At 44.6% G+C, this 23492-nt stretch overlaps 1 protein-coding gene across 10 annotated transcripts in view; it reads left to right on the plus strand.

The window, feature by feature from the left end:
• The first annotated feature begins 290 nt into the window (after positions 1-290).
• The window catches only part of METTL21A (methyltransferase 21A, HSPA lysine), a 46188-nt gene continuing 22986 nt past the window's right edge, over positions 291-23492 (plus strand). Inside the window, exons 1-5 of one of the 10 annotated variants that reach the window (XR_009213608.1) lie at positions 822-963; positions 1818-1993; positions 4913-5024; positions 8257-8329; positions 14205-14268. Coding sequence is in view for 9 of the 10 variants with exons in the window: in XM_032754751.2 (XP_032610642.1) it covers positions 1847-1993; positions 4913-5024; positions 14205-14602 (657 nt within the window). In the remaining variant the exon portion in view is untranslated. Of the gene's footprint in view, positions 552-821; positions 1166-1229; positions 1337-1817; positions 1994-4912; positions 5025-8256; positions 8330-14204; positions 14906-23492 lie in introns of those variants that run through there. The other 9 variants (XM_032754751.2, XM_032754749.2, XM_032754748.2 and 6 more) reach the window with 9 other exon arrangements.

Consider the following 23492-nt stretch of genomic DNA (forward strand, 5'->3'; position numbering starts at 1 on the left):
CGGTCCCCGCACGGTCCCACTCAAGGGGACCCACTCCAGCCGCGCGCTCTGCTAGGGCCTGCGGCCAGGGTGCCAGGCCCTCGGCACCTTCCACGTCCAGCGTGGGTTCTCACGGGCAGGTGCGCCTCGGCATCGGGAGGAGGGAGACTGGGGCACTGGAGTCTGCAGCGCCGCCTGGGGCCCGGGCTGGAGCCAAGCGCGCGCCCAGAGCTCCGCGCTTCCGACTGTAGCCGGAGCCCGCCGCGCCCCCCGACCCACTTTAAAAACTTGGACTCGGGCGCCATGTGTTCACTTCCCCCACTGCGCTTTAGTTGAAAAGGGTTTTGTGACTTTTCCACTCGATTGCCGCCAAGCGGGCTATTACGCCGCTTCTGACCCCACCGTGGAGACGCGGGGACGAGAGTGACCACGCATTCTTCGGAGCGCGCTGTCTCCATCATCCGCTAACGCGCCACCTTTAAAAAACAGGCACAACGCGCAAGCGAGAAAGTCAGAGGCAGAGAGCGGCGGAGCACATGATAGAAAAGGTCGAGGGGCACATTCAGCGCCAGGTGGGTGGCTTTTCTCTCCCGCTAGGAGAGCCCGGGGCACCCCATGCTCTCCCGGCGCACCCGCGGCAGCTGGGCACCCGTATCTCACTCTTGCTCCTGCCCCCACAGCGCCTCCCTTGGCGGCCGGGGAAACGGATTAGGTCTTCCGGGTACCTTGGGAAAGCACGAGGGAAAGCCCCGGTCCCCCCTCCCGCAACGTCACTCCTCCACCGCGCCACGGCCTGGCCCCGCCCTCGCCCTGAGCTTCGGGGGCACTTGCCGGAGGCGGGGTGCCGGGAGACCGGAAATGCGTGGCTCCGGGCCGTGGCCGCCCGCCCGCCTCCCCCGGGCTCTTTAAGGCCGGCGGTTTTCGCAGCCAGCCCGGGGCGGGGAAAGCGGAGCGCGCGCCCCACGCGGGACCGCCTCCCGAGCCGTAAGTACCGGCGTGGCGGCGCCTCAGCCCAGCCTGGGCAAACCCTGGGTGCTCCGCCGGGCAGCTCACGGCGCCCCTCATGGCCTGGGGATCCTGAGAGGCCCTGTGACCCCCTCGCCTGGTCTCCCTCTCACCCCTGGAGCGTTGCCGCAGCTCCGGGGCCCGCGGGCAGGAAGGGCGCACTGGTTGTCCCGGCAGAGGGGTGAGTGGGGGGCAGCTATAGGGGGACTTCGGGGAGGCCTCCGAGTCCCCGCTGTCCCCGCGAGCCGCTTGGAGGCCCGCAGTGTCGCTCACTTCCAGGGTCGGGGAGACGGAACTGCGGCGACCGTGTATTTCTGGTTTATCAAACCGCTAACACCCAGTCTAAGGGCAGGTTCGGTCCCATTGTTATCACTATTGAAGCAGCCGATGGAGGAGGGGAGGTGGGTAGCGAAACCGTAACGAAAGAATCCGGCCCGCCCGGCTGGCTGCAGCTGCAGTCCGGGCGCCCGGGTCTGGGTTGGAAGCGGTGCTTTCCGCGCTGCCCTGGGGCCCTGGGCGATCACCGCCGCTTCCGCCGCTTGTGTAGTTCTGAATTCACCAAGTGGTAGCAGTGCAGTGTATAGGGTATTCTGCGGAAGTTGGAATGTTCTGGACTTCTTTTTTTTCTTCCCCAAACACATCCGTTGACCCAAGTTCCGAGCCAAATCTCACTCAGATTCGGAAGAGCCATGCAAAAGAAATTGGACAAAGGCTTCCTCCACCTGTTTTTTTCTTTTGAACTCGTAAACAACCGTAAAAGCATTTGGAGTTAGTTAAGAACAGATAATGTATCTTTTGGCCAGGGCGTCACCCAGGATTCTTTTGCACGGCAGGTCTGAGCAGAGGGCGGGGTGCAGGCGGGATGGCCCTCGTGCCCTATGAGGAGACAACGGAATTTGGGTTGCAGAAATTCCACAAGCCTCTTGCAACTTTTTCCTTTGCAAACCACACGATCCAGATCCGGCAGAACTGGAGACACCTGGGAGTCGCAGCGGTGGTTTGGGATGCGGTAAGTAAGCCCTGGGGGACCTCTGAAAACGTCCGCACTTGTAAGACTGGCTTTTATTTTTTATTTTTTTTAGAACAGCTTTATTGAGATATAATTCACATACCATACACTTCACCTATTTAAAGTGCACAATTCAGTGCGGTTTTAAAAATACAGTATATTCACAGAGTAGTGCAACTATTACCGCTTCAATTTTAAAACAGTTTTACTATCACTGCCACTCTCAAAGCCGTATCCCTTAGTCACTCCTCTTGTCCCTCCACATAGATTACATTTTAAAGGTGTAAATGAAAGCTGAAGAAAGTTAATGACTTGCCGCAGAGGATAGGAAGGAAAGCCCCCAACTGCTTTGGACACGAGTTAGTCTTTTTTTTTTTTTTTTTTGAGACATAGTCTCGTTCTGTTGCCCAGGCTGGAGTGCAGTGGTGCGATCCTGGCTCACTGCAGCCTCCGCTTCCTGGGTTCAAGCGATTCTCCCACCTCAGCCTCTGGAGTAGCTGGGGCTACAGGTGCACGCCACCACACCTGGTTAATTTTTGTATTTTTTGGTAGAGATGGGGTTTCGACATGTTGGCCAGGCTGGTCAGGAACTCCTGACCTCAAGTGATCCACCTGCCTCAGCCTCCCAAAGTGCTGGGATTACAGGCGTGAGCCACCGAGCCCGGCCGAGTTAGTCTCTTTATTCCACAGAGTATTGTAAAGTGGCAGAGCCCAAAATGAAGATTATGTGTTTTCTTTAAGTTTTCCATAGTTGTAATTGTTAAAAAATTGTAACTGCTTTTTAACTTCTTCCTCTCCCAGCCCTGTTCTGACTTGAGCCCTCAGCATCTAGCCCCACACCTAGGACTCAGTGGGAACTCAATGTTGAATGCATGATTGGCATAAATACAGTTTGACAGTTTTTTTTTTTTTTTTTTTTTTTTTTTGAGACGGAGTCTTGCTCGGTCGCCCAGGCTGGAGTGCAGTGGCGCAATCTCGGCTCACTGCAAGCTCCGCCTCCCGGGGTCACGCCATTCTCCTGCCTCAGCCTCTCCGAGTAGCTGGGACTACAGGCGCCCGCCACCACGCCCGGCTAATTTTTTGTATTTTTAGTAGAGACGGGGTTTCACTCTGGTCTCGATCTCCTGACCTCGTGATCCGCCCGCCTCGGCCTCCCAAAGTGCTGGGATTACAAGCGTGAGCCACCGCGCCCGGCCAGTTTGACAGTTTTAACATTGTTAGGGATGTTAAACACGTAGGAATAAAAATCTCAATATATTCTAATGTAGTAATACCACTTCTAGGAATCCAGTCCAGGTAACTACATGAAAATTACTCTGGTAATAATAAAGATATAGGCCTGGTGTGGTGGTTCACACCTGTAATCCCAGCAGTTTGGGAGGCTGAGGTGGGCGGATCACTTGAAGTCAGAAGTTCGAAACCAGCCTAGCCAACATGGCGAAACTCCATCTCTACTGAAAATACAAAAATTAGTCGTGGTGGCGCACACCTGTAGTCCTAGCTACTCGGAAGGCTGAGGCAGGAGAATCGCTTGAACCTGGGAAGCAGAGGTTGCAGGGAGCTGGGATTGCGCCACTGCGCTACATCCTGGGTGACAGAGTGAGACTACATCTCAAAAAAAAAAAAATAATAATAATAATAATGAGAAATGGGAAGACTCGTAAATGCTCACCCAGAAGAGGAATTGCCAATTATACTCACAGTATGTGGCTGTGAGAAATAAATTATAGTAACAAGTTATGTTAGCTTTATACACTTCTTTCTGTAGGGTCATAAGCAAATGCTAAAACCACACATCAAGTATCCAAAACTTTGGCCAAAACTTACCTTCTGATGCCCAAAATGTATGGTGAGGGCCCCTGTGGGGCGATGACCGTGGGTAATGCAGTTCAGAGACCCTTGGGCAATGTGTTGCTTTTTTTTTTTTTTTTTTTTGTGACAGAGTCTCGCTCTGTCGCCCAGGCTGGAGTGCTGTGGCACGATCTCGGCTCACTGCAAGCTCCGCCTTCTGAGTTCATGCCATTCTCCTGCCTCAGCCTCCCGAGTAGCTGGGACTGCAGGTGCCCACCACCACGCCTGGCTAATTTTTTGTATTTTTAGTAGAGACGGGGTTTCACTGCGTTAGCCAGGAAGGTCTTGATCTCCTGACCTCGTGATCCACCCGCCTCGGCCTCCCAGAGTGCTGGGATTACAGGCGTAAGCCACCACGCCCGGCCATGTTGCTTTTTCCCCATGGGTGAAGTTGTGGCTTTGCTGACTTGAGTTTGGTTTAGGAACTGGGCATTCTCTTAAACAAAATGATAGAAATTGTTCATGTCAGTTCTTGCAGAATAGTTGTGTAAACTTCAAGCATAAAAGTGCCGTGACACAGTAAAAAGTTAAGCTTTCCAGGCTGGGTGTGGTAGCTCACGCCTATAATCCTAGCACTTTGGGAAGCTGATGCAGGAGCTCAGGAGTTCAAGACCAGCTTGGCCAACGTGGCGAAACCTCATCTCTACCAAAAAAACTACAAAAATTAGCTGGGTGTGGTGGTGCATGCCTGTGTCCCAGTTACTGGGGGTGCTGAGGTGGGAGAATCGCTTGAGCTTGGGAGGTGGAGGTTGCAGTGAGCCGAGATTGTGCCACTGCACTCCAGCCTGGGTGACGGATGGACTGTCTCAAAAAAAAAAAAAAAATTAAGCTTTCCAGATCCAGCAGGACCCCATTTAGTGTGGGCATCATCTCTGGGCACTGCTGTGGGACCCTGTGCTTGCTCTAAGGGGGAGGTTACCTTGCTGCACCAGCTAAGTTCCTGTGTGTGTTGTTAAGCTGGGAATTGAACCTGGAAGTGGGAGAGGGGTGTGTGTAGCTGACCTGAAACCCTGCAGCTACTCAAGCACATGTTGACCTTAATCGTCATCACACTGTGTTTTCACTCAGGCCATCGTTCTTTCCACGTATCTGGAGATGGGAGCTGTGGAGCTCAGGGGCCGCTCTGCCGTGGAGCTGGGTGCTGGCACGGGGCTGGTGGGCATAGTGGCTGCCCTGCTGGGTGAGTGTCATGCGTTGACTCCTTAGTGAGCAGAACTCATTGAGAGGTGCATTTGCTGTTTTCTTAGCACAAAACCCATTGTGGGTTTTCCCCTTACTGGGTTATTATCTTTTGCTTATACTTATGAGTTGTGGGCCAGCTGCTGGGGCTCTTAACTCCAGTGAGGCTAACGGGCTAATTTCTCTCTCTCTCTAATTTCTGTCTCTCTCTCACACACACACACACACTCTGTTATTTATACTTCCCATGGGAGATTGCTCTGCATCCTTCAATTCTGTGATGCCAGTAATACGATCTTAAAGTGAGTTGATTCAAGGAGAATAATCTTACCCACGTATAGAGTTTTTTTCACATTCAGGGGCTTTCTTTCCCGTACACTATCTGATTTAACCCTGTGAGGGAGATAGAGCAGATAGTCTTTTCTTCATTGCTGAGGAAACTTTGCTGGTTTTTCTCTTGTAGGGAGGGCTAGCCCCCACTATAGTTTGTGCTGACTTCTTATTTTTAAAATTGTATGAACAGTATACAGTTCTGACTTGATATCAAGGTTTGTCATTTTAAAATTTGGTATACACACATTAATTGAGGCTTGGAGCTAGACCATTTTTAGGCTTCATTGTTATTTTTATTATTGACTGTTGACTCATTTCTGTAACTTCTGACATATATAGTTCAAGCTATCTAATCATAAGGGTAGACCAGCTTTCAAGATACCATGTATAATATTTATCACTTCCGTATTGTCACCTGGTGCTCTTGTTAAAATGCAGATTCTGATTTGGCAGGGCTGGACGGGGGCCTGGGAACCTGCATTTCTAACAAGCAGTAGAAATGTCAGTAGTGATGCCGACACTACTGGTTCTCAGACCACACTCGGGTAGGAAGGATCCAGGATTCCAGAGTATTCTAAACCCATCACATTGTCTACAGATATTTGAGGACCAGCTAAAGTCTCTCTTTTGTTCTGCCTGTTTTCCAGAAACTCAATTCTTTTTCACTATTCCTTTTTCTGCTTAGCTGTTGCTTTCCAAAATTCGATAGGGAGCATGGGCAGGGGTGGTGGTTAAAAGTCTGTGTAAATTGACAGAGGTTTCCATCCATCTTCAACCACAGCACTTAAGTCATCGATAAAGCCCTTGCTGGTACACTGCCTTTTATTCTTTTCAGGTGAGCCTTATAACATTCCCGTGTATGTTAGGTATTATTTTTCATTTTCATTTTTCAAACAAAGCTGGGATTCTGGGAGATTAAGCTACTTTCTGAAGTCTTGACCACTGGAGATCTGGGACTCAAAACCAGGCTTGTTAGACACAGTTATTTTATTTTATTTTATTTATTTTATTATTTTATTTATTTTATTATTTTTTGAGATGGAGTCTCACTCTGTTGCCCAGGCTGGGGTGCAGTAGCATGATCTCGGCTCATTGCAACCTCCACCTCCCGGGTTTCAGCAATTCTCCTGCCTTAGCTTCCCAAGTAGCTGGGACTACAGGCATGTGTCACCACGCCCAGCTAATTTTTTATTTTTGGTAGAGATGGGGTTTTACCATGTTGGCCAGGCTGGTCTCGAACTCCTGACCTCAAGTGATCTGCCAACCTTGGCCTCCCAAAGTGCTGGGATTACAGGAGTGAGCCACCATGCCCGGCCTGTTTTATTTTTTTTCTGTAACACCAGCTTCTCTCTCTGCTGATATAAGAGTTACTATAAGGGGAAGTGAGGTTTCTCTGTTTCCTCCTGAGAACCAGGGCTTCATGGAAAACTTTCTTGGCTGGTGTATAGACATGTTAGTGTAGCAAAGTGCATAGGCTTAGTTATACTTGGTTTTGAGATTTCTTTTCATTCTTACTAGTCGTGTGACCTTGGGCAAGTTGATTAACCTTTAAACATTGATTACCCCATCTGCACATTGTGCATAATAGTAATATTTACTCCACAGTGAGGAACCAATGAGATTGTGTGTATAACATCTGCTGGTTCATTGAGTGACACAAAGGAAGTGCTCCACGAGTGTTGATTACTCTCTTGAGTACTGCTTTTTCTGATCTAGCAATCTGGATCTCTGGGGTTGGGAAAGTCAGAATAAGATATTTCAGATACCACCACATAGCAAAGCATGCTTCATGCCCAAGTTACACTGTGGCCTTGTAGAGTCCTTTCCTGCCTCACTGCAAAGGGTTAATTTCTGCCTTCTTTTCCCCATAGCACTTGGAATACTCCCACCTCTATCCCAAGTCTGTCACATTTCATTGTAGGCAGGTGTTTCATGTGTCCGTCTCTCCTGGCAGGCCAAGGCTCCTGAGGAAAGGGACCATGTTTCATTGTGTGTCCTTGGCCCTTGGATAGCACGTGCCACTCAGTATGCATTCAAATAATTCTGGAATAAGAGATGAACAAACTATATTGAAGACTTTTTGAAAATCATGGAAATTTATTCTGATTCAAGCAGCAGAGACAGATAATTTTTAAAGTTATGAAAATTAATACTTTTGTTATAAAACTGATGTAACTATTACAAAAATAAGCTTAAAGAAGAGGGAAAAAAACTCAGCAATGATTCTAATTATTCATGACTCTGCAACATAGTTACCATTAGCATTTTTGTATGTTTTGTTTCCATCTGTATTTTTAATCGTAGTTGTAATTATGATTATATATATGTAAATATATATGTCTGCATGTGTGTGTGTGTTTTGTGTATCTGTATACACACACCTATACAAATGATGTTTTCACATTATGTCATAAGCATTTCTCTGCTACTGTATGATTTTCATACTCACTATTTGTAGTCGCTTCAAAGTATTAGGTTGGAGAAGTTTTGCTGTTGGAGCCTGAGGGTAAGAAAATGTTTGTCTCTTCAAAATAGAATCAGTGAGTACTAAAACAGGTAGTGATTTTGAAATGTCAGGAAGAGATTAATTATTATTCTTTTTAAAGTATATTCCCTTTTTGTAACCTTAGTCATTTATTCCTGAATTTGGGGAGAACCCACCACAAGCCTGGAGGTCCACTGTGGATGGAGCAGTAAACAGGTTGGCAGGTTTCTCCGGAAGCTTACGTTCTGAGCTTAGTGGGTAGAGGTAAAGAAAGAAGATTAAAAAAAAACCAAAAACGGTGCTATGTAGATATTAATATAGGGTGATGAGAGTTGCTGTTAAAAACCAGCTGCTAATTCCTGAGTAGTTCCTGTGTTCTGAGGACTGTGCATTGTACACCCTTTCATTCCCACAGTGACCCTGCATGGTAAGTAGGCCTTACCTACTTACAGCGCCCTTCCAGTGGTGAAAGGGAGGCTTCTTGGAGGGTAAGTAACTTGCCTGAGGTCACAAAGCTAATGGATTGTGCTTGGAATTTGAATCCAATCTGACACTCAAACCCTCGTTCTTAGTTGGAAAATCTCCCTGGTCTTTATGCTACTTGGAACTATAGTAGTCCCTCCTCACCTGTGATCACTTTCCCCGGCTTCAGTTACCCACTGTCAGCCTTGGTCTGAAAACAGGTGACTAGAGTATGATAAGATATTTTTTAGAGAGAGAGAGACCACATTCAAATACCTTTTGTTGTTGTTGTTGTTTCTGAGACAGAGTCTCACTCTGTCACCCAGGCTAGAGTGCAGTGGTGCGATCTTGGCTCACTTCAATCTCTGCCCCGCCTCCGGGTTCAAGTAATTCTCCTGCCTCAGCCTCTCGAGTAGCTGGGATTACAGGCACCTGCCACTGCACCAGGCTAATTTTTTTTTGTATTTTTAATAGAGATGGGGTTTTACCATCTTGGCCAGGCTGATCTTGAACTCCTGACCTTGTGATCCACCCATAACTTTTATTATGGTATATTGTTATAATTATGCTGTTTTATTATTTATTGTTTATCTCTTACTGTGCCTAATGTAGAAATTAAACTTTACCATAGGTATATACATATCGGAAAAAGCATCTTATATACAGGGTTTGTTACTATCTGTGGTTTCAGGCATCCACTGGGGGTCTTGGAACGTATCTCTTGCAGATAAGAGGGAACTGCTGTATCCATAGAATAAAAACACCCAATCTTTTTTTTTTTTTTTTTTTTTGAGATGGAGTCTCGCTCTGTCGCCCAGGCTGGATTGCAGTGGCGCAATCTCGGCTCACTGCAAGCTCCGCCTCCCGGGTTCAAGCCATTCTCCTGCCTCAGCCTCCCGAGTAGCTGGGACTACAGGCGCCCGCCACCATGCCCGGCTAATTTTTTGTATTTTTAGTAGAGACGGTGTTTCACTGTGTTAGCCAGGATGGTCTTGATCTCCCGACCTCGTGATCCGCCCACTTTGGCCTCCCAAAGTGCTGGGATTACAGGCGTGAGCCACCGTGCCCGGCCGAAAAAAACACCCCATCTTGAAGATAGGAGGATTCTGTAAATTGGGATGGGGTCAGGGAATCTGAATTTTAAAAGCTTCCCATGTGATTTGATGCCTAGCCAAGCCTGGGGACCACTGTCTTGAAATATAATACTCAGGAAGATGCTGTCTTCGATTTTTCTGTAATTCGAGTGCAAATCTCAGCTGAACTTATGGCTTCTGTGTTTAACTGAAAGCTGGATATCTATACCTGGCTATTTCCCAGCACCTCAAATGGTATCTGTTTAAACCCAAACTCTTTTCTTTCTAAACTTGTTCTTCCTCCTTTATTCTGAGTTGGCATCGCCTTCCAAGTAGTCACTGCCCCCACCCAACTCCTTGACTTCCCGTCTACCTCCCCTACCCCTTGGAGTCCCACTGATTCTGTCTTTTAACTATTTCCTGGATCTGTCTCTCTCTGTCCACTCCCACTGCCCGGCTTGAGCGCTCATCATCTGTCACCTGCCTGCATGATCACATCACTCTTCCACCTGGCCTATCTGCCTCTGTTTCGACTTTTTAAACCTATTTTCTCAATAGCTGTCAGAGTGGTCCATCTAAAATGCAAAATCGATGGCATGACCTGTGCTTGAACACTTCTTTGCCTTCCCACTGCCTGCCTGCAGGCTAAATCCCAGGCGTCTTAGTAAGGCTTTGTTATCTCATCCTGCCTGACTCTTCAGCCTCACTTTTTCTCAGCAAGATTGGAGTGCATGAAGTTCCTGGGACACACATCCTGCTGTGGCTTGTCCCATCTGCCTTGGATGCCCTTTCTTCACATCTTTCCCTTGGTTCATGCCTCATCTTTTAAGCGTAAGCTCAGATTTCCCTTCCTTTGAATTTTTCTTTGACCTCTGCTCCTCTTGAAGAATTTCTCCTTTGTGTCCTCGTGATTTCCTGCGCACACTCATGTTTCTATTATTTTTCTTCCCACGCTGCATCACAACTGTGTTTATGTGTCTCTCCCGCATGAGACTTTGAGCTGTGGGTAAGGACTTTCTTCCTCATCTTTGTATCTCTAGTACATAGTATGTGCTCGAATGTTTGCATAAATAAGGTGTTATAAAACTAAAACAAAAAGTGATGACACATGTTTATACATTCTTTTCCCATTACTAATTGACAGCATACTGTGTTGTCTCATTGGGTCAGTTTCCACTAGTCTTTTCTGAACTAAATACTGTCTCACCCTCCTTACCCAGCATAAATCTCACGGGCAGTCATTTTATCACCATCTTCATGTACGGTTGACACCGACCGCCTACCTTTCTTTGCTTCAAAACAAGCCAGGTTAACTGCAGCCTTCCGCTGTCCCCAGTCTGTGCCTCTGTGAGTGGGGCTGAAGGAAATGCTGCTGCTGGGTTTCACTGTTTTTTTTTTTTTTTTTTTTTTTTTTGAGATGGGAGTTTCGCTCTTGTTGCCCAGGCTGGAGTGCAGTGGGGTGATCTTCGCTGCAACCTCTGCCTCTCGGGTTCAGGCGATTCTCCTGCCTCAGCCTCCTGAGTAGCTGGGATTACAGGCGCCTGCCACCATGCCTGGCTAATTTTTTGTATTTTTAGTAGAGACAGGGTTTCATCATGTTGGCCAGGCTGGTCTCGAACTCCTGACCTCAGGTGATCCACCCGCCTTGGCCTCCCAAAGTGCTGAGATTACAGGTGTGAGTCACGGCACCCAGCCGGATATTCTGTTTTTTTTTTTTTTTTTTTTTTTTAAAACGTCTTACTGCCTATCTCTCACTTGAATGTAAGTTGTATGAGGGGAGAGGTAGGTATCTGTTCCATGGCTGATGGTAGTCATTCAGATATGTGTGGAATTACAGGGAGTGGTCAACTGACATTAAGATCCTATTCAGACTTCTGGAATACCTACCAGGTTAGAAGTAGCCTTTGAAATGCCTGGGACAGGCATTAGAGAAGGCCTTTATGTATGAGCTGGTAAAAGGAATACTGAGGTGATGTGCAGATGACTCAGTCACTCCAGTATTGCCTGCAGAGTGTTCTGTGTACTGTTAAGAAATTCAGAGATACAGTTCTAACTCAAACCTTGGAAAAGGCTGTCTGCATTTTTTTTTTTTTTTTAAGAGATAGGGTCTCGCTCTGTTGCCCAGGCTGGAGTGCAGTGGCATGACCATGGCTCATTGCTCAGATGACAAAATACCAAAAATAGGGAAAGCCTGTTTCGTGAGGTTAAAATTTTAAAAAAGAATGATAGGGCTGAGTACAGTGGCTCACGCCTGTAATCCCAGCACTTTGGGAGGCCAAGACGGGTGGATTGCTTGAGCCCAGGGGTTGGAGGCCAGCCTGGACAACATGGCAAAACCCTCTCTGTATATTTGGAAAACAAACAAACAAACAAACAATCATAGAGGAGAGAAATTGGCTATTAAGAAATCCCAGTCCACCTCTCCTTAGGCTGTTATGAAGCAGCCAATCTATATGTGTTTAATGCATATATAATCATTGAAAAATTACTGAATTGTATGACAGTAATGTAAGTGAAAATACTTGTTCTTTAGGTGCTAAGTTAAAGTTGTTCTTTCTTTTTTTTTTTTTAGACGGAGTCTCACTCTGTCGCCAGGCTGGAGTGCAGTGGTGCGATCTCGGCTCACTGCAACTTCCACTTCCTAGGTTCAAGCAATTTTCCTGCCTCAGCCTCCTGAGTAGCTGGGACTACAGGCACGCGCCACCATGCCCAGCTAATTTTTGTAGTTTTAGTAGAGACGGGGTTTCACCATGTTGGCCAGGATGGTCTTGATCTCTTGACCTCATGATCCACCTGCCTCGGCCTCCCAAAGTGCTGGGATTACAGGCTGGAGCCACCGCGCCTGGCCTAAAGTTGTTCTTTAAGTGCAGCCTTGACCTTCTGGGCTCCAGTGATCTTCCCACCTCAGCCTCTTGAATAGTGCCACCATGCCTGGCTAATTTTTTTATTTTTTGTGGAGATGGGATCTCTCTATGTTGTCAGGGCTGGTCTTGAACTCCTGGGCTCAAGTGATGCTCCTGCCTCGGCCTCCCAAAGTGCTCGGATTACAGGTTGAGCTACTCGGCCTGGCTGTCTGCAATTTTTATTTTCAGAAAAGATGAAAACTGTCATTGAAATCTGTCCATTGAGCAACACACTGTCTAGCAACGAATGGTCAAAGTGGTAGGTTCAGGCTTGTAAAATCTAACAAATTGAGCATTTTCATCAGTATCTCATACTAGGACTGTAAATGTCAAATTGAATTACTGCCCTAACTTATGTGTCAAGATAAGAAACACTGAGTATCAGCTGCCACTGAAATAGTGCTTACTGCAACTAGTCTGGAATCCTGTGGGAAGATTACCTGTGAAGATTACAAACTGAAGAAGGATGCAAAAGGAAAGAATTTTAAGAAAGATTGAAACATAATTTTAAATTTCAGAATTTCTGGGGCCAGAAGTAAAGAGTATTACACATATTATATCTTTCCTACAACGTAGATGAGGTGTATCCGACCTGACCTTATGTGCTTGCGCCACCTTAAGTTCTTCTTTTACCCACATTGGTTCAAAAAAAGGATCTTTTTATCAACAACCCATAAGAAACAGTTTCATTTTCCTACACTGTGTAGAAACTTAGCATTAAGAACAAGTGTTTTAACCTACATTAATAAAATTAATTTTTAAGCTTACAATTTTTCAATAATTATATATGTAAAACATGTTAAGTTGGCTGCTTCATAACAGCCTAAGGAGAAGTGGACTGGGATTTCTTAGTAGCCAATTTATTTCTTCCATGATTCTTTTTTAAACGGTAACCTTACAAAACAGCCTTTCCCTGTTTTTGGTATCTTGTCATCTTTGCAATAATAGTCTGCTCCCAAATATATATATATATTTTTGATACTGGGTGTTAGTTACTCTGTTGCCCAGGCACAATAACAGTTCACTGCAGCCTTGATCTCCCACGCTCACATGATATCCCACCTCCGCCTCCTGAGTACCTAGGACCACAGGTGTGCACTGTGCTTAATTAAAAAAAAAAATTATTTGTAGAGATGGAGTCTCCCTGTGTTACCCAGGCTGGTCTTGAACTCCTGGGCTCAAGGGCTTCTCCCGCCTCAGCCTCCCTAAGTGCTGGGATTACAGGCATGAGCCACCATACCTGGCCTGCTCCCAGATTTTTCATTCTTGGATTCCATTTTACCCTGCGGCCAACTGACTTAAAGATAATGACCCAGTGAATAAAGTATGGGCCAGCTCTGTTGGCAGAATTCAGAAGCATCAGCCGTGTCACTGGTTAATTCTACTTTTTTTTTTTTTTGAGATGGAGTTTGGCTCTTGTCACCCAGGCTGGAGTGCAGTGGCTAGATCTCAGCTCACTGCAACCTCCGCCTCCCAGGTTTAAGTGATTCCCCTGCCTCAGCCTCCCGAGTAGCTGGGATTACAGGTGCCCGCCACCACGCCTGGCTAATTTTGTATTTTTAGTTGGCCATGTTGGCCAGGCTGGTCTCCAACTACTGACCTCAGGTGATCCTCCCGCTTTGGCCTCCCAAAGTGCTGGGATTAAAGGCATGAGCCACCGCACCCAGCCAATTCTGCAATTTATAGGCACAATTTTAGCAAGTAGCAGGTATGTCATAGAGGCAAATCAAGAGTCACTTTTACCAGTAGTTAATGCAAAAGGAGCAGTGAGTCATTTTTCTATTGCAGCTGTCCATGAAAGGCATGACTGATATTCTGCATATCAGATGCAATATTTAAGAGACACTACATTTAACTTGACCCCCTCTCTACCTAACAGAATTGTACTGATGTGCACATCACTTTTTCTTTGTTCCACATTGTAGGTGCTCATGTGACTATCACGGATCGAAAAGTAGCATTAGAATTTCTTAAATCAAACGTTCAAGCCAACTTACCTCCTCATATCCAACCCAAAACTGTTGTTAAGGAGCTGACTTGGGGACAAAATTTGGGGAGTTTTTCTCCTGGAGAATTTGACCTGATACTTGGAGCTGATATCATATATTTAGAAGAAACATTCACAGATCTTCTTCAAACACTGGAACATCTCTGTAGCAATCACTCTGTGATTCTTTTAGCATGCCGAATTCGCTATGAACGGGATAACAACTTCTTAGCAATGCTGGAGAGGCAATTTACTGTGAGAAAGGTTCACTATGATCCTGAAAAAGATGTACATATTTACGAAGCACAGAAGAGAAACCAGAAGGAGGACTTATAATTGCCTATAATTTATAAGAATGTTGTCATTGAGTGTGTCACTTAAGGTCTTAGACTGCAAATCTAACCATATTTAATGAAATGTCTTACTGTACAAAAAGTCTAAACCAAAGGTTCTCAGGGGAGAAAGCACATGTGCAGTTTTAAAACAAAGCAGTGCTTTGTCCCATTGCTGTGATTTTTAGTCAGACTTCACTCAGTCTGAAATCCAATTAACATTAAAGGATTAAGTGTGAGATTTTGATTTATGCTATTTCTGTATCCCATACTCCTCCCTTTTAATAAACAGTTTCCAGTGATGATATGAAGGGCTGCTATAAAGATGTCTTTAAATGAGTAAGCGTTCTTTGGTAAGATTAAATCTTACAAATTATTTTTAAAACCTTCTGATATATACAATGTTTAGCCGAGTTTTCTGATTTTCTGGATGTAAAACAAAAGGTTTAACCTATACATTCCTTGAGCTGTTAGTGCTATTGAAATCTTTTGCCCTGTTTAGGTCCTAAACACTTTTAGTTGGTTGAGTAGGGTATGAGATTTTTTTGGGTCTCATATCATGCTTTTATATATATTATATATATATATTTCATATATATATATACCTGAAATATATATATATAAAATATAATTTTATTTTTTTTATATTATTTTTTATATTAATTATATATAAATTGAAATTTATTTTTATTCCTTTTATTTCTCTATATATATATATATATAAAAATATATATATAAAATATATAAATATATATATATAAAAAAAAAAGAATTAATAAAAAAAATTTCATTACTTTTAAAACACCTGAAAGAAGGTGGGTGGTCATGCCTGTAATCACATATTTGGAGGCCGAGGCAGGGGGATCACCTGAGGTCAGGATTCAAGACCACCTGGCCAGTGGTGAAAAAAAATTAGCTGGGCATGGTGTCAGGTGCCTGTAATCCCAGCTACTCGACAGGCTGAGGCAGGAGAATCACTTGAACCTGGGAGTCGGAGGTTGCAGTGAGCTGAGATAGCACCATTGTACTCCAGCCTAGGGGACAAGAACGAGACTCCGTCTCAAAAAAAAAAAAAAAAAGCACCTGAAATCTTGAATAGGTTGTCTATTTCAAGTCAAGAGCTGAGGTTTTCTCCTTCTGTTTTACCCTTGCTCAAATGTCTTAATGCAGTTATTTCCTGAGTTTTCCCTGCTTCCTTAACAATGCATAGGATGACATTAAAAGTTTTAAATTTCATCCCTGCCTCAGAGGTTAGCTTCCCACATATAAGCTCCTTTTGTATTGTTCTTGTAATTGCTCATTCAATGTTAGTATTGCTCCGTAGAGTGTAAGCTCCTTGAGGGCCAAGAATGCTTCTGCCTCTTCCATTGTTGCTTCCCCAGTACCTTCTGTATATTTTATAACCAAATAATGAAAAAGATATATTCCATTTAAAGGGCACTGACTTTGGGTTAAATGATTGTTATATTGTTTTAGGATTATCTATGATACACTTTGATGTCACACACACACACATGAACTTTTCTTTTTACAATGCAAAAGTTTACACAACAGCTTAAATTTAGACTGCAAGAATATTATAATCTCAATATGGTATTTGGTACTAGAGATAGATTTCTTTTATAAAATCTTAAAACCAGGACGTTCTCTTCCTTTTGAACGTTTATCCCAGAGGTGAAAATATCCAGTATGTTGTTTTCTGCATATATTGAAATAGCAGTTTCACTTTAATATGGATGGATTAAAATTTGTGAGCATTCTGTGATATACCAGTTCAACACAATTCTAACACCCATGAAATGGAAATATCCATAGCTTACTGAATCCATAAAATGTCAGTACCGCACCATGAATATGAAAGATTGTTTAAAACAAAATATAGCCTGGCAGTTATCACCAACACCATAATGACAAGCCAGTCCCACTTAGGTATGTTATTGGAAATGCATATATTAGAATTCAGTTGTGTTTTTTTTTTTTGAGATGGAGTTTCGTTCTGTTGCCCAGGCTGGAGTGCAGGGGCACGATCTCAGCTCACTGCAAGCTCCGCCTCCTGTGTTCACGCCATTCTCCTGCCTCAGCCTCCCGAGTAGCTGGGACTACAGGTGCCTGCCACCACGGCCTGGCTAATTTTTTGTATTTTTAATAGAGATGGGGTTTCACCGTCTTAGCCAGGATGGTCTTGATCGCCTGACCTCATGATCCACCTGCCTCGGCCTCCCAAAGTGCTGGGATTACAGGCGTGGGCCACCGCTCCTGGCAGAGTTCAGTTTCTTTAAGATCCATTAACTTTGCAGATGGATGTTAACGTGGATGGGGCAGGGAGGGTTAGAGGTGGGGAGCTTCAATAATATGCCTGGGTGATCTACCAAATGAGGTAAGCTGTTACTGGGTTGTTTTCCATTTTCATAAAACATTAAGAATCAGAAAAATTTGAAGGGAACTTTTTTCCCTTGCCCTACAAATTAGAAGCACAGGCAAGAAAAAAAAAATCATCAGAAATAGTTGGGTTGTCCAAGTGAAAATCAAGTGATTTTCTTGGCTTTTGGCTTAGAATGTTGTTGCAGGTCAGGTTCCTTGGGGAAATAGACTCAAAGATTGAGATTAGGGTGTGAAAAGTTCATATGGGAATGCTTTTTCCAAGATCAATATTCTGATCTTGGAAAGCAGACAGACTGGGAAAGAGGAAGAAATTGGGCTGGGATGTAGTCGGGAAAGTCCTCAGCTAATTCTTTAGAGTTGAGATGGTCCTGCAGTTAGGCCATATTGAGGCAGGGTGATGGTCCTTTATGACCCTGCGTGGACTAGTGGATACAAGGGTCATAACCTGAGGCTGAAGACAATATTGGAGAGGGAGTCAGTTGGGAGCCATCAGCCACCAACATTCCTGGAAGCTGGGGAAATGAGTGTTTCAGGTGTGGGGTGTGTGTGTGTGTGTGTGTGTGTGTGTGAGAGAGCGAGCGAGCATGCGCGTATCTGGGCAGCACATCACAGTGTCCACTACCAATGTCAGTGAAGTTGGGACATATTTTTTACTTACATATTTTATCCCATAAATGTACATTTTAAGTGTGCTTGTTTTGTTCTCAAGTTAAAGATAGAAATCTAATCCAAACCTATTTTACTAAGTCTTGATTCTCACATTGCCCAATTTCTTTAAACAGTTATGCAGTTAAATAATCCAGTGGGTACCACTAATTTTTCCTCCAATTAATACCAAATACTGCTGCCAAGATGCTATGTTAAAATGTATGTATGTATGATACTAGGTTCTTGGAACCCCACTATAAAGAATGCTGTTTTCCAAGTAGATTATCACTTTAAGGGTAGCTTGCTTTAGTTCATGGTAGATGGCCTGGATACCATCTTCAAATAGTAGTTGATCAAAATGTTTTTATCTGTTAACTGAACACTAGATTGCAAACTCAGGGCAGAATAACATTATTTGGAATGTTTTATCTTAGCAAATACAATTTATGCTCCTAGAAGGCAAGGATGATAGCATATATCCATATATCGTTTTCTTTCTTTCTTTTTTTTTATTAATTTTTTTGCACACAAAACAAACATTTTCTAAAAATACATACAAACAAAAAGATGCATATCAAACATATTAGGAAGGTTGCACGTGGGAAGACGGGGAATAGAAATGGGGGGTGGGAATTAAAGAAAATAAATGAGAGAGGGACTTTGTATGGATCAATGATAATAACTCAATCCTCTATTTGACAAAGGAGAAGGAAGAGGAAGAAAAAGAAAGTGGGATAAAGGATCAGAAAGGGAGGAAAATAGAAAAAATTAGAGTATGACTCCAGGGTAGACCTGTTTTGTTGTTGCTGGGTTGGTTGGTTGGTTTGTCTGTTGTATTTTTCATATGTTTTTTGCCAGGTTAGCCAGGCTGGTCTCGAACTCCTAGCCCCAAGTGATCAACACGCCTTGGCCTCCCAGAGTGCTGGGACTACAGGCGTGAGCCACCACGTCCAGCCCCCACATTGCTTCTGGCCTCTGTGGTAGACCTCCCAGACGGGGCGGCCGGGCAGAGGCGCTCCCCACATCCCAGACGAGGCAGCCAGGCAGAGGCGCTCCTCACTTCCTAGACGGGGTGGTGGCCAGGCAGAGGAGCTCCTCACTTCCCAGAAGGGGCGGCTGGGCAGAGGCGCTCCTCACTTCCCAGACAGGGGGACCGGGCAGAGGCGCTCCTCACATCCCAGACAATGGGCGGCCAGGCAGAGGCGCTCCTCACTTCCCAGACAGGGCGGCCGGGCAGAGGTGCTCCTCACTTCCCAGACGGGGCGGCCGGGCAGAGGCGCTCCTCACTTCCCAGACGATGGGCGGCCAGGCAGAGGCGCTCCTCACATCCCAGACGGGGCGGCCGGGCAGAGGCGCTCCTCACATCCCAGACGATGGGCAGCCGGGCAGAGACGCTCCTCACTTCCCAGACGGGGCGGCCGGGCAGAGGTGCTCCTCACATCCCAGACGGGGCGGCCGGGCAGAGGCGCTCCTCACATCCTAGAGGATGGGCGGCCAAGCAGAGATGCTCCGCACCTCCCAGACGGGGCGGCGGCCGGGCAGAGGCTGCAATCCCAGCACCCTGGGAGGCCAAGGCAGGCAGCTGGGAGGCAGAGGCTGCAGCGAGCCAAGACCACGCCACTGCACTCCAGCTCGGGCAACACCGAGCACTGAGTGAGCGACACTCCGTCTGCAGTCCCAGCACCTCGGGAGGCCGAGGCAGGCAGAGCACTCGAGGTCAGGAGCTGGAGACCAGCCTGGCCAACATGGCGAAACCGCGCCTCCAGCCAAAGGAGAAAAAGCAGGCAGCCCGCAGGCCGGGCAGGAGAATCATGGGAGCCGGAGGTGGGGAGTGTGCAGCGAGTTGACTAGATTCCAGCCTGGGCCACAGAGGGAAGAAAAACAAAGAAAGAAGAAAGGAAGGAAGGAAGCTCTTTCTTTTTTTTTTGAGATGGAATTTCGCTTGTTACCCAGGCTGGAGTGGAGTGCAGTGGCGTGATCTTGGCAAACTGCAGCCTCTGCCTCCTGGGTTCAGGCGATTCTTCTGTCTCAGCCTCCTTAGTAGCTGGGATTACAGGCACCTGCCACCATGCCCAGCTAATTTTTTGTATTTTAGGTAGAGATGGGGTTTTAATTATATTGGCCAGGCTGGTCTTGAACTCTTGACCTCGTGATCCACCTGCCTCGGCCTCCCAAAGTGCAGGGATTACAGGTGTGAGCCACCAAGCCTGACCTTATATTCTGTATTTCAAGTGGTAACATGGTGCCCTGTTCATAAAGGGAGTTCACACTGACTCATGAAAAATACACATTCCTTTACAGATGAGTTACCATATGCCTAATTTATGTGCTTTATTTCTCCTTGCCTAAGGTATGGGAGAAATAAATTCTAAGGGATATTAAAGTATCAAGGCATATGCTGAATAACAAAATTACCATAATGTAAAAGATTCACCTCCAATAAAAATACCATTTAGTTGCTGTTTATGGGAAGCATTTACTGCCAATTCTTTAAAAATGAACAAAAATAAAATTTTAAAGTACTTTAAAAAATCACTATATAATGTACCCCAGTACTGTTAAGTGGCCCTAGATATAGGACTTCACTTAATAGTTGGTAAAACAGACTTGTAATTTGTGTTAGTGTTAGACGAAGTCACAACCTCACTGCTCCCCAGAACCTCTACCTAGAGAGAAGTAGCTTTCTCAAGGTCTTTAACATGAATGTGGTAAGTACAGTGAGTATAGAGAACCCTGCTCTGGGAAGCTGGAGACTTGTACTGTCTTAGCACTGACATAAACAGCATGACACCGGACATTCCTTAGCTCTGTTTTACCTTAAATCTTGAAGTTTTTTTTTGAGACGGGAGCCTTGCTCTGTCGCCCAGGCTAGAGTGCAATGGCGCACTCCCGGCTCACTTCAACCTCCGCCTCCTGGGTTCAAGCAATTCTCCTGCCTCAGCCTCCCGAGTAGCTGGGATTACAGGCGCCCGCCACCATGCCTGGCCAATTTTTGTATTTTTTAGTAGAGACGAGGTTTCACCATGTTGGTCAGGCTGGTCTCGAACTCCTGACTTCAGGTGATCTGCCTGCTTCTGCCTCGGCCTCCCAAAGTGCTGGGATTACAGGCGTGAGCCACCCGCACCCCAGCCCAACTTGAAGATTGGTTAGCTCTTTCTGCTCTAAAATCACGTTACACCTTTCCTTCTACAACCAGAGGGGTTAAAAATTTAGTAACACTAGAAAAGATGGCATATTGAAAACTTGTTTCTTTGCTGAGAACAGTTTCTGAGGATGAGATTAGAAAGAAAACAGTATTAACAGAGATGAGAAAAGGAAAGCCTTATGAAAGTCTGTGCCACTTCTAATTTTAATTCCAGAAAATGCCTAGACTGTAAAGTTTGACATAAAAATAGTAATCAACATAAGTTAATAAAAATTGCTTAACAGATACCTAATAATCATTAGGAAACAATATCCAAATATGAAGAAAACCATAATTCAGAAATAACTTTTACTTCTCAGTATCCTGGAGATACAACTTGTGTAGACCTAGTTACCAACCTGTGTATATCTGTAACAGTAAAAAATTTCAAACCGCCAAATGTCCCCAAAAGAGGGTACTGGTTAAACTGTATCTGTACAATGGCAGCAGTTTATAAACCACTGTTTGTAGCTACCTTTTGTGTAAAAAAGGGAGAGGGAGGAGGAGAGAACATACATTATATTTGTGTATATATGCACAGACTGTCACAAAAAACGTAACACAGAAAACTACTTCTTACAGTTTGCCCTTTTGCATGTTTCTTTTTTGAGAAGTGTACATACTACATAAAGTTAGTTTGAAAACAATGAGGATATTATAAAGCAAAAACTAATAGGCGAAAATATTATAAGGGCCTAGTACCCAGAATATATAAGGAACTCAGAACCCAACAACAAAACTTCAATGAACAAAGGACTTGAACAGACATTTCTTCAAAGAAGATACGCAGGTGGCCAAACACAACAAAAGATGCTCCACATCATCAGTAATCAGGGAAATGCAAATCAAAACCACAATGAGAGACCACACCCATGAGGATGGCTATAATTTTTTAAATGTCAAAATAAGTGTTGGTGAAGGTGTGGAGAAATTGGAACTCTCATACATCAATGGTGGAAGGTAAAACGGTACAGCTGCTGAGGGAAACTTTGACAGTTCCTCAAAAAGTTAAATGTGCGATTTCAGTATGACCCAGCAACTCCACTCCGAGGCATATACCCCAAATAATTGAAAACAGGGACTAAAATACTTGTACAGGAACATTCATAACAGCACTATGAACATTAGCCAAACAGTACAAACAACTCAACTGGATGAATTGATAAACTTGTGATATACATCTACAATGGCATACTTACCATAAAAAGTATACTTAGCTATAAAAAGGAATGAAGTACTGATAACATGTTACAATGGATCAACCTCAACAACACGTTAAAGAAGCTAGACCAAAAGAGTAATACACATAGCGTATGAGTCTCACATGAAATACCCGGATGTAAATCCATAGAAACAGGAAGCAGATTGGTGGTTGCCAGGGACAAGGGGGGAGGAGAAAATGGAGAGTAACGGGACTTTATTTTGGAGTGATGAGAATGTTTTGGAATAGATAGAAGTGGTTGTACACCATTGTGGATGTACTACCACTTAATTGTTCACTTAAAAAGTTAATTTTGTTACGTGAATTGCATCTTAATTAAAAACAAGGATAGCGTTCGAACTCCTGGACATTATCTTTCCTTTCCATTTGATGTCAGGCCCGTGTTAGAATTCTCATCCGGTTTGGTCACTGCGCTTAAGATGTGGAGAAATTAGGACACACAGTTAAGAGGAAGGATAACACTGATTAAGGTAGTGCTTTTCTAGGTTTCCCCTAAACAATTTAACAGATGCATAGTGGCACCACTTACGAGATGGAAAAACCAGCGGAAGATTTGGGGAAGAGTTTTGTCTTGGGCCTGTGTTTTGCAACCTGAGTGTAAAAGACATACGTTAAGTGTTCAGTGGCGAAGCACTAAAACTAGAAATGGATCAGAATTTTATCTTTGGATGTGACTTCTCAAGGATGGTCTTGTCACTTCAGTGCCTGGTCAAATGACAAGATGGGCAATCTTTTCCTGAAGGTCCAAGCACCTGAACATGGCAGGGTGACCTCAGATTCCGATTTGCTCAGAACAGTCCTGGTTCATGCCTGTTGTCCCTCATGTAATTAATATCACTCTCAAAAATGTCTTTTTGTGCAATAAATTATGTAATCGTTGTTGCAGAAAATAAATGAAATTCATTAAGCCTTCCAATACAATGGCAGGTATAGCAGGCTTGAACACATCTTGGCAGTGAAGAAACATACAAATAACGCAGCTCCTTATTTTCAGATGTCTCGTCTCAGAACTTATTTCAGAAGTTTATAGGAGATTTTTTAAATTCTTACATCTTAAGCAAAGATTAACCATACCCCCTACCCTTTCCTTCCAATTTATATGATCACGGTTTTAGAACTGCAAAGGGACCTGAGAAGGTATATATTCTTATTGTCCTTTCAGTGAACACGTGTGTTTTATGACATCAGAGACAGCTGGTCGTATGTCTCCATGAGTCATCTCGACAGTAACATCTCCAAATCCATAAGTAGGCACTGTTCAATCTTATTGAAAAACAGGTTTTGTCCTGACAATTAGGGATCCAGTAACTGAAGATATGTTGTTGTCTGAATTAGTTTTGTTGCATTCCAACACAAGCTTGTAATATATTGTAACTTTAAGTCCAATAAAATATGGCTTCACGCTACTAGCAAAAAAAACCCCAACAAAATATAGAGATCCCATCCCCAAAAAAGAGA

The sequence above is a fragment of the Hylobates moloch genome, unplaced genomic scaffold, assembly GCF_009828535.3.
Source record: "Hylobates moloch isolate HMO894 unplaced genomic scaffold, HMol_V3 SCAFFOLD_1, whole genome shotgun sequence".
In the NCBI taxonomy this organism is placed as follows: Eukaryota; Metazoa; Chordata; class Mammalia; order Primates; family Hylobatidae; genus Hylobates; species Hylobates moloch.